Source organism: Haliaeetus leucocephalus, unplaced genomic scaffold (assembly GCF_000737465.1).
Source record: "Haliaeetus leucocephalus isolate CR32 unplaced genomic scaffold, Haliaeetus_leucocephalus-4.0 Scaffold217, whole genome shotgun sequence".
Lineage (NCBI taxonomy): Eukaryota > Metazoa > Chordata > Aves > Accipitriformes > Accipitridae > Haliaeetus > Haliaeetus leucocephalus.
In genome coordinates this window covers 9498237-9510243 of record NW_010972653.1, presented here as the reverse complement: position 1 = coordinate 9510243, position 12007 = coordinate 9498237, and the positions used below count along the sequence as shown (strand labels likewise).

The 12007-nt window shown below is 37.5% G+C and overlaps 1 protein-coding gene across 2 annotated transcripts in view; it reads right to left on the bottom strand.

Moving 5' to 3' along the window:
• The window catches only part of MYT1L (myelin transcription factor 1-like), a 307041-nt gene that overhangs the window by 97754 nt on the left and 197280 nt on the right, over positions 1–12007 (bottom strand). The window contains exon 6 of one of the 2 annotated variants that reach the window (XM_010566718.1): positions 8323–8696. In XM_010566718.1, coding sequence (XP_010565020.1) covers positions 8323–8696 — 374 coding nt within the window. The remainder of the gene's footprint in view (positions 1–8322; positions 8697–12007) is intronic. The other variant, XM_010566719.1, reaches the window with a different exon arrangement.

The following is a 12007-nucleotide window of genomic DNA, read 5'->3' as shown; positions in this document are numbered from 1 at the left end:
ACAATTTTTAACTTTCCGTTGGATGCCAGCCTTTAAAGTTGAATGATGTTTTAACTATTGCAGATGATAAAAAGACAGTCTTCTGTAAAAACTTCAGTCCAGTGCTTTACAGGGTGTCCAAGAAACTGTTTAGCAGATGCATCTTCTTTATATAGAACTTCTGTAATAAGTTGAGGCAGTTCATGAAACAATAGATTTGATACAATAGAAACCGGAAGAAAAGCAGTTGCATAACGTGCCTTAAAAGTTTATATGATAAGTAAGGAATCTCACCACATATGTTTTGGAAGATGTAAAGATCTAACCCTAGACTGACATGGGCCTGAGCAGCTTTGCAAACACTCCTGTGTTAGGTGACTGGAAGTACTCATGCCACACAGATCCTTCTCTTGTTACTGTCAGTAATCAGTAATCCATGTCTACAGAGCACAAGGAAGAAAATGCCTGCTTGCTTTGTTTGTTTTAAATTGTAAATTCAGCTTTTCTGTGGCATTCCTTCAGTGTCACAGCAATACTATTACTTACTCTTCCTATTAATAGTATAGCCTGCAAAATTAAGCTTTTGGGATGACAGAACTATCTGGTGATCTCACCTAATAAACGCCTGTTAAATCTTGAGCTGTCAATCCTGTTAACTGGCAAAACTTTCTCTTACAAAGCCACCGCAAATTTTTGCTAAAGCAGTAATCTTTACTGCATAGAGCATATAAGATCTGACATGGATTCCTTGGGAAAAAAAAAAATTAAAAAAACCAAGTGTGGTGTTATAGATACCTGACATGCTTAATGTTAGTGACTGACTATTTTCAGTACTTTCTGCATGAAGCCTTTACATGCCAAATAATTCTGAGGATTTCAACAACAGTGACCAAAACCAGCTTGAGTCCATAACCACATCAGTGGCCTTTCCTAATTTAACATCCTTTACCAAACTCCTTGAGGTAGTTTCTTTACTAGCGTTAGTCCTTTCTGTCTTCTGCTAAATGACTTGGCCTTCCTTGCTGTCCAGCTCGCTAACTGTAGCTCCCACAGTCTGCTCTCAAAAAAACGTCTATCTGTAACACACATTAATCCACAGAAGGGAAAGTATCTCTTATGGTATAAAAGGACTATGTCATATGTGATAAAGGTGACAAAAGAACAAAACTGAATTGTTCTGAAACCTGTAAAATGAGGAAGAAATGCTTCCATAATAAAAAGTATTTAGGATTACGTACATATGTTCATTATGCATCAATGCTTTTGTCTGAAAAGAATGCTTTCTTAGTGTTGTTTATATATTTCAGTTAAACGAAATTTCTGTGACTTGAGGCATTTGCCAGAACTGCAGATTTGATTCATGAGAATAGATATGGATCAGAAGAAATGATCAATCCAGTCTGGAATTTTATTTCATTTATTATCTCCTGGAGGAACTGTAATAGCAGAAAATTAACTCCTACAGCTACCAAATAAGGTTCTCTGCTTTTCTGGGTGAAAAGCTGCCATTTGTGTTCACTCTTTTAGGACAAATATTGTAAGCCCAGTGGGAACTGTGAATGAATAGGGTGATCAAAATTTGTCCTTAGAGCTGCACCCTAAACAGAACAGGAAAAATAGGAACTTCTAACACTGACCAAGCAAAACTTATTTTTAAGAATCATTACTTCTGTAGCATCAAGAAGGATTCATACAGAGTCCGTGGTCACCATGTAAGCTGCAGTACAGTGTGGACAATGCAACCTTTGAAGTAGCACTGTGAAGGGCAAAGGAATTCAAAGAGAGAACATGAAGAGTTTGGTTTTGAACAACCTGCGAATATGTTTCCAAAAGTGCCACAACCCAGATGTGAGACTGAGACTTTCTACAACAACATTAGGTCACTATGTTTGCAAATATCGCTGCAAAGAGCTGCTGTATAATTGAGTTCACTATTGGTTCTTTAAAGCACTATAACACATAAGCAACCAGCTTCTTGGCACAGTTGTGCCAAAACCAGGAGATCGTTGGTAATGAGCAGGCTACAGAGAGTCTGAGTGAGATTAGGAATACAGTTCTAAGGCTACAGCACTTTTGCTCTGCATTTCTTCTCCAATCTGTCTTATTCCAGAAAGAATTAATTTTACTATATGATCTTGCCAGACGAAAAATGAAAGAGACAAAATCAAGGATACACTCAGCAATTATCTGCAGACAGAAGGATGCAATGGAAATACAGAAAAGACAACCTCTACACAGCCTCTTCTAGAGGACTGCAATCTGCGAGAATCCAAGGCAGCACTGCTGAGATATACGGTTCCTTTCCAGACCTACCGCTCTGGCAAGACTAGAGAAAGGTTCGGTCACACAGAAGCCCTGAAACAATTTGACATTACAATAGGCCTGACATCTCATGTTCAGCTAACACTGAAAGAAAGGGTTAGTGAATTAAAAATACAAGCAAGCAACCCCATGCCATGTAAAATAGATTCAGAATGAAGCAGCATTAAAATCAGATGTGGTGCTGAATGTGTTCCATGATGCTCTTACTAAGGCCTTCAGTTCAGATCCTGAACTCCTTAAGCATCCCAATGTCCTCTACAGAACTTCTGCTTATGTCAACAAAAGTTGTGTATGGCAGAGATCTATAATCTGTCTCATCAAAGGTTAGTAATTTCTTTACACTGCATAAAGCTATAATTGAATTATTTGCTCTTGAAGGATCAGATATTTCACATCATCATTTAAGGCCTTTTATTTGAGGAAAAGGAGCTAAATATGCAAACCTCTGTATCAGAAGGATACTTAAGTACACTCCTAACTTCAAACATGGAAGTTAAAGTGAAGAGGGCTACTAACTGCTTGAAGTTACACATAAGTTTCTAGACACAGCATTGGAAGTTTACTGAGCTTCTGAGTTAAACATTCACATAAAAGGAAATATTTTAAAATAGTTCTTTGAGGGGAGGAAAAGTTAGGTATGACATGTGCAGCACCACTTCATGTAAATGTAACTCGACTGACATAAAGTTATTCTTGATTTGTCCTGATGTAAACAAGCTCAGTATCAGGCCCAATCTCACTTCAGAGAATTAAAAAATAATGTTTAAATAATGCTCTTAACAAATTACACTGTCTATGAGCAGCAAACAGTAAACACCTTGAACGTGGAACACAGCAGCAAGCAAAAGTTTACTAAACACCGCAGTCGTGTTTAAGCAATCCACCAACCAACCAACCACAAACACAGAACAATTGCAATAAATAGATCTGAACTTTTTCCACAAGAACTAGAAGTATCCAGAGGGTATTTACTGGCTAGCTGTTTCCCCACCCTACTCCACAACTTTGAGGTTTCCAGCCCTGAACTAGCTGTTCCAAATCTTTTAATTGCATTATTTCCAACAAAAATTTTCAGAGAAAATGTTTAGTCTGAATGTCTCTATATGAAATAATACAAACGGCAACACAGCAGAACGTGTTTTAATCCATGCTTGCATCTTCAATGCAGAAAGAAGGTATCAATAAAAGTTCTTATGCTGTGGTTTGACCCAACCACTCCCAGGCTTGAGCACTCGATAACTAGACCAGAAAGGCAACTTTAACTTCTTATCCAGAGGAAACCAATGCAATGGCCAGGATAAATGTCTTCCAGCTGCAACTCTGTTTATTTTTTTCTGTTCTTCAGAATGTTATTGGTGAGATACCCTAAGCACAGGGTATCTTCTTTTATGAAGGAGGTGAAATAAAACAGCAATGGAGTTTATCAGCAAAGGGTTAAGATCTGTTTCACCTTGTGAAACTGTCAGGTATTTATTTAGTCTTCTTTGGCCCTGGAAAATGCACTTCTTTCCATGTACGTTGTCCTAAGCAGTGAAATGATGCTTTCTGGCCTCTTAATTTAAAGCTATAATTTTCTTCTATTAGGCATTTTGCCTGTGAGGTACACGTGAGTCTAGCTCTCTGCTCTGATTAATACTGAACACCTACTGTGTTCACCAAATAGATGACCACTTTCCTGCTCATAGTTTAAACAAATGAATGTGATTAGTGGTCAGCAGGCTGGACAGGCGACCTTGCTAATACAGGTATGTCAACTTAATTTTATCAAGATGCAGTGTCTCCAGTGGCAAGCACAGCTGGAAAGCTGTGTGCTACCACAGTTTCCTCAGCACATGTGCTTCTTTCATCTTTAGATTGGTGTTTGTGTCTGCTCTTGCTTAGAGGACATAAGTGCTTCAGAAGCAATCTGATGAGGGGATCAGGAAGACAGTGGAGGGCACTAACTAACAATCTTAATAGAGCTAACAGGTGGATTTCAAATTGTGACGACCTATGTGTCTGTGTCAAGTTCATGCAAGTGAAGGAAAAAACCCAAACATATTACCAGATTTTTAAAAACAATCCTACAATTTAAAGAAATGTGAAAACAGGTAGAACATATATCTCTACATCCGTGTGCTAGCTTTTATTTATTTTAAAAAACTGTATTATGTCTCCTTTGAATATACACTGCTATCTATGTTTTACAGCTATTTTTGCAGTAAATTCCACCTGAAAAATTAGGTGCAGAACCACATATTGGTATACTGTATATGCCAGCTACCTTGAGTTTAATAGAAAATGTAAGGGAGTATCTAAAAGATTTATACGTCCTAATAAATCACCTCTTGGGAAACTGCAATAGTTTTTGTAGCATCATCTGTGTAATGGATTTGATTGATGTATCAAATTTCCTTAGGTCTAGAATCAGCCTGACTCCTCCCGCCCCTGGCAGATTAAGAAAGACCTAGAGTACAAGCCATCTTGAATGTCTTCATGTGATATGGGCTAAATGGTGCCTTGGAACATCTGTTCCAGGAGCTCCTCCAACAGAGATTTCTTTCTGTAATAGAAAAGCTTTGTGAAACAGTCTTAGAGACCCAACTACCTGAAGCGAGCTCTTCTCAGGAGAAAGTATTTCAGTTTGCCTTGCAAATCAAATGCACCCTTCAGATTTCAATGCAAAGGTCCTCGGCAGTTGCCGTTACAGAGAAGGGGCACTCCAAAAGCAGCCTTTTCTCTTACTCCTTCCCATTTGTACTGCAATTTACAGGTTAGGTTATTGTAACACAGGTCATCTACCTGCTCTTTCTTTCTGGGGTATAAGGGAAATTGGAAATATTCATCTTTCCTTTAGCAGTGGTGCTGAACCTAAGGGCTTCTCAAGTCTATCCACAGATAGATGGAGAGATATCTGTTCTTCAGAGAGATTCAGTACATTTAATGGAAATTTAAAGAGGATATGCTGGCCACTGCTGGGGAATTTTAAGCATTAGTTTTGGATCAACGGATTGCATACAGAAATACGAGCACGGAATTTGGGACTCATCTAAAAAAAGTTTAGTGTTTTTCTCTTTTTATTTTAAATTGGTATTTTGAGATTTTTAAGAGTGTTTCTTTAGGATACATCTGTATTTTCCAAGTCCTTTAGTTTATCAATGACGAGGCTAGAAAGATGTGATTTCAAGAAGGCCGAGATGTTTTCAGTGAATGTACAAGTATTTTCAGTAAGAACTGTATACTTATATTACCTGTATATTATCTGTATCCTCTGAGAATTCCATCCACAATTCACTTTCTTTTAACAAAAAGTACAGGCAATGAGTTGACAGTGAGGTACCTGAGCTTCCCAGGATATACCCTTTTCTAACAGAACACTGAATTTGATCTAAGAAACAGTAAAATACCTTACCTTCCTCCTCTCTTCCCTTCCTCCCACCAATTGCTGCCTGTGTAGTCCTATACTTGCTGATGGAATTCTTCTATCACCAATACTTAAGACTTTAACTATTTGTCCACCTAGACTATAGTTACTTATGGAAATTTTCTGAACTGCTCTAATCTACAGCACAAGTGACAGAAACCTGGGGGATAGGAACACTAAGCAGACTTCCTGCTAAGGTAACTTAAAAGGTTGATGAGGTTGATGGTGGTTTACTACGATATCTACATTGTAGTGAGCAGCAACTGATTGAGACAACTAAATTCAGAGCTGACAGACCTAATTTTCTCATATAGTCAATAGATAAAGGCAAGCACCATATTCAGACCATGTAGTTTTAGAACCCCTAACTTTGCATTTTGTTCCCCTGGAAAATCAACAGTCCAAATTCCACCAGAGCTGCTTACGTTATAAGCAGAAGAAAGTGAAACATCAGGATCCCTATCAAAATCAATAGAAAATAAACTGTCTAAAAAAATCTGATTTATTGATTAGTTTTTAGACTTCACCAAGAGCAAACTGTTATCACTCTCCACTCCTTGGCGTAGACATAAGGAACTCCATACCACCTTCCTCACTGATTGCTAGTAACTCTGACTTGTAAATCAGCTGGGCTCTCACTGGGATCGTTGCATAGCGATTACTATCTTGATTCTCAAAAGATCATGAAATACTTTTCTTATAAAATTCTATTATCACTGTTCCCATTTTATGAGTATTTTTTCTTAATGACTAGTATTTGACATAGAACATACATATATTTATTAATGTACATATGTATTATTACTGGAATAGCATGGGATCCTAAGAAAAACTTGACCTATGTAAGTTTAAAATCCATGTAATATGCAGAGCAGCTAATACAGCTACCTCTGTAAAATTGTTGCAGTTCTTAACCACAGCCTACTATATATGGAAGGAAAGCAGTCAAAAAGCAATGTCAGCCTCTGTTGATTGATTAGGACCGCTAACTGCTTGTGTAACTGTGTTGGAATAAGTAAACCACTGTGTTTCATTATGATAGTAAAAGTAAACTGAGTATCAAGCCTGCTGGCTTGCCAGAAGCAATTTTCTTGAGCTCTTGAGTTTTGCTTAGGTTTTTTTTCCTTTTATCATTTTTGATAGTGTAGATTCAAAGTTTTTCACGTCAGCTGAAATCACAGCAGCAGTTGCACCATAACCTAAGCACCAACAAACTAAGTCACCATTATCTCTTAAATAAACTGCTAGACATCCTGCGCTTGCCCATCAGGATAGCAATAGCAGTTGCACATCAGCCTCATCTAACACAGCTTCTCTTCCAGGTTCTGAAACAGCAGAGCTCCCTGCAAAAGCAAATGGCTTCCCTGTTGCATCAAACTCATCTAACTTTTAAGATTGGCCATATATGCTCTACCAATTTTGTTGGCAAATTTAAGCAATTGAGGAAATGCTACAGATTCAGATATCTGAGAAAATGCTTATAGTCACCCAGCTGGCCACCATCTTGCCCAAATGGAAAGAATACGTCCAAAGTCTTTCTATAAGATTTAAGATCTGACCTTACAGAATGCTGAAACAAAAGTCATACAACTTTCATACCTGGTTCCTAAGAGGAATCCAACTGAGGAGTGCTGAAAGCTTTTCTTATATTTTTATTGGTTAGAAAGGTGAATCTACCCAACCAAAAACGTGTTCCCTGGAAATGGGAACAAAATACTTTTTAGATAGCTCATTAATTTTTGCATGATTCTTTCATTTCACCCCAGTGCATTATGTTGTCTGTCATCAGCATATGGACTCCTGAGTAAACGGACACTGATTACATATTTTGAAAATACTGGTTATATAGAGTCCAATATCCCAAAAAAGAGAAAGGTGAATAGGTTAATCACATTGCCACTACATTCATTTGGTTACTACGAGTGACCTATATGTCTAAAGGGCATTTATGCCATGGTATGATAATGAAAATACATGAATTTTAGAAGGACTTTATCTATGTAAACCTCTCACTGTATTTTTAATAGAATCAACTAAAGTACACAGCATTCAATTCTCAAAGAACCAAAGTATATTATAATAGTTCATTCTGAATAGTTTCTTGGGAAAGGGGGAAGCATGGGGCAAAATTTTCAAAGGGAAGAGGCCCATTTTTGCTCACAAAAATTATCTGCAAACTTGTGACAGCATTTATGTGGGCAACCACTGACATTATATAAGCAGATCCAGCAAATACACTTGCAAATGATCAGTACAGGCACCCAGCTGTAGCTGATGCTTTGCTTGTACCTTCGTGAATATTCTCCTGGTAACTGCATGCATTAATCCACTACTAGGATTACATTATATGCAAGCATTTTTAGCACAAATACACCTCCACCCTCCTTGTTTGAAATGTGAGTGCTGGTGTATTAAAAAATATTTGGAAGACAGACTTATTAAAATAAATTTTAAGAGGACACAGTGGGGTATATTTTCAGTGTGGAGCAGAGAGATTTAACTGCATGACTTCTATTAGCTTTAATGAGAACCGCATAGCTAAATCCTCACACACCACACTAGAAGATTAACCCAGAAAACACACATTGTTTACTTTTTACTAATACTCTGATTATTACCACGTTCTTCCTCCTCCTCCTCTTCTTCCTCCTCCTCTTCTTCCTCCTCCTCTTCATCCTCCACATCTTCACCTTCCTCTTCATCCTCCTCTTCTTCCTCTTCAATCTCCTCTTCTTCTTCTCGATCTATCTCCTCATCATCCTCCTCCTCGTCACCTTGCTCCTCATTATCATCAGAATATTCCTCCTCTTCTTCATCCTCTTCCTCTTCTTCCTCTTCCTTTTCATCCATCTCCTCTGTTCCATCAGTTTCATAGCATTCATCTACCGAAGAGTTGTCTGCTTTAACCACAAAGGGTTTTCTTTTGGGGGCTGGTTCTTGGGGTTGCTTATCTTGTGTTTTTCTTTTTTTTGCCAAAGGACAGCCATAAACACTGTGTAAAAATAAAAGATGCAAGTTATTACACTACCCTGCAGATTTCTGCAGGTCAGATTGTATAACTCATGTCATTTAGTCATATATTCTAATTCTACACCATGATTAGTTGCTGTTCTCAAAATGCATGTTTTCAAACTAAAATACTGCTTAGGCAATAATGACCAAGGGGGAGGACAATTACAAAACCTGTGAAATTGCAAACAACTATTATTTGTCTGAAAGCATCACACGTACATGCCAGCATTAACAGTTCCAGAACTGATACAAATGTGTGTTTTTCCTTCTCATTCTTTTCTCTATTCTGCACGTTACAGTCTTTTCTAAGGCAGATGAATATAGTAAAAAAAACGGCACTCTTATCCTACCTGTTAGCTATCACTACAACAATCAAGAAAAAAGCAATGCTTCATAATTCTGTAATATTCAGTAAGGTTTTGATGGTGTACAATTAAGATATGTTTCTATGCTATTTAAATAATGAAAATACAACCACATTCTTAACGCTGTTGTTTGTTGTTATTATTATAAATGATGGATTTCTCTTAAATTCTCCACTGCTATGCTCCATTATGTGCTACAATGCTGGATAAATGGGAAAGCAAGCTCCCCAACACAACCAAAACCAACAGTTTTCATGGCCAGTGTTGGAAGTGTTCTCACATTGGAAAAAACCCAAACAATAAACAAAATCATAAAATCATAGAATGGTTTGGGTTGGAAGGGACCTTAAAGATCATCTCGTTCCAACCCCCCTGCCATGGGCAGGGACACCTTCCACCAGACCAGGTTGCTCCCAGCCCCATCCAACCTGGCCTTGAACACTGCCAGGGATGGGGCAGCCACAGACTCTCTGGGCAACCTGTTCCAGTGTCTCACCACCCTCACAGGGAAGAACTTCTCCCTTACATCTAATCTAGATCTACCCTCTTTCAGTTCAAAACTGTTGTTTTAAACTGTTGTAGCATGACTTTTTATATACAAATTATTGGTCAAAGGTAGAAAGAAATTGTCATTGCCATTTTTGGTCATCTTTTACCTTTTTTTCATGGCCTTATGCTTTTCTACACAACATTATATAAAGTTCGTGAGAATCTAAGACATCACTTGGGATTCGGGCCCCCCTGGAAAGTGCATAACTGGGAATGGAAATCAATGTCAGTTAGCTGCCTGATCGGCTTTGATGCTTTTATAAATCTCATTAAATAACTATTTGCAACTCAGCTATTCAAGTAAAGTTGTGAATTTGACTTTAGTTTTTCACTTTATTTATCTCTTCTCAGTGCCTTTGCTCATAGAATTAAAATTGAGGACACATCAGCAACTAACAGAAACAAACATTTGTATATTTTAAGGGTTGGGTCCAGCCCTACGGACTTGGGAATATGTCACTTTTCCAAGAAAATCAGTTGTGTTAGTTAACCCTGACTCAGCTTTTGTAAACTCTTTCATGATTAGTTTGTACCAGTTTCTCCACAATCCTGAATTTGGTTTTGTTTGTGCTTGGATTTATATTTTGTAAAGCTACCATTGCATGGGTTTTTCTTATAAAACCTTTAAAATACTGGCTTGCACTGGCTTGCTTCTGCTCTTCAACTATATACATCATATAGGTTATATATACCTCATGTACTATAGACTTCATAGTCTGAGAGAGTTAAAAAAAAATCCAGGTCTTCCAGAAACCTGGGAAACAGGCCACCAGACCTGGAGCCTACTGTTTAGCTGCCCTATTTTCTTCTTTTTCTTTCTTAACCTGTTCCGCTGTCATCCTTTGTTTCATTAATTTTTCAGATTCTGCCTCCAGGACACTTTTTCCTGTTTCTGGCATGTTCCCTGTGGTCTCTCCAGCGAGCACACTGAGGGGAAGGCAGTGGCGGCTTCTCAGCAGCTTCTGCCACCAACTTCCCCTCCTGACCACATATGGAGACGAGAGTCTCTCCCACTGACCTCTTGTTCCTCGTATATTTGTGAAATCTGTTATTGTTCGTCTTTATAGCATCTGCAATTTTCTCTTCATTTCCCATTTTGGCTTTTGTGATCATCCCCTTATTTGCTTATTTTTCAGACTTGTTTATCCCTGCTCAAAGCAATGACCCCATTGATTTATCTGTCTCGCATGCCTTTATCCGTTCTTTTATTGCTCACTGTATTTCCCTGGTCAGCTGTGTTTGTCTTATTTTCCCCTCACGCTTCAGCTCTCCTGGCTTTCAGTGGAATATATATTTGGGCTTCCTGAAACACACTTTTGAATATTCCACACTGCTTTGCTATGTGTCTCAGTCATCTCTGGTTTTCGGAATCTGTCATGAATAATTCTTGTGGAAAGAACATTGTCGAATTTCATAGTGATAAGCTCCAAGAGGACATATAGACATTAATAATTGAAGAAATTGAAGAAATAATATATGAATTTATACTCCTTAGTTAGAAAATGATTTATGGTATTTTTTTTAACTCTCACACAATTTTTCTCCATTAAAAAACATACGATGCTACTCACTGATACATTCAGTAGGACCTGTCTTCAGGAAATATGTATTTCTTTCCCAGAGTTCTACTTCTTGATTTTTAATATATTTTATTGCTAATTTAATATAATTTTCAGCATAATTAGTACAGTTATTCCTAAGCTATAACAAACGTATCTCTTTAAATACACGTAGTATAGGACCAGAGAAATACAAGGGATTTTCTAAATCAGATTACTGATTAATATTCTCCCATCCATGATATGCCAACTCACATATGAAAGGTGGGACACGAAACCTATGTCTGGAGAACACTCTTCTCTTAGATTGTCTTATTTCCCTACATGAATTAGAAAGGGAGCTTATGTGACTAATAAAGGTGCAGTCAACTTTAAATACCTAGAGTGATTCCTATCTGCCACATTTACCAGTTTTCTTTTTTCATTTGTATCTTTTTTCTATTGAATCTATTATTTCAGAAGCCTCATGCTATAAGATCCAAGTCAAGAAAAATAAGATCATGGCAATATTATGCCCTAAATCTGAATAATATTTTTTCTTAGAGGATTGTTATCTTTTTTTTTTCTTTTTTTCTCATAGTATTTTGAAAATTCTTACAAAATGTTTTTGCAATCTAAATAGTGACCCCAGCAACACCGCTCTCATTCTTTCTTTTTGCCTGTGAGAATTTAATTTGACATAAACCAAAACATTTGGTAGGTAACAGAATCTAAAAATTTACTATATAGACACGTAGTGAGGTTATCAAAAACACTTAATGAAGCACTTGAGCATCTGAAGTGGCACTGAGGTAGAATTTTATCATATACAGTTGAGC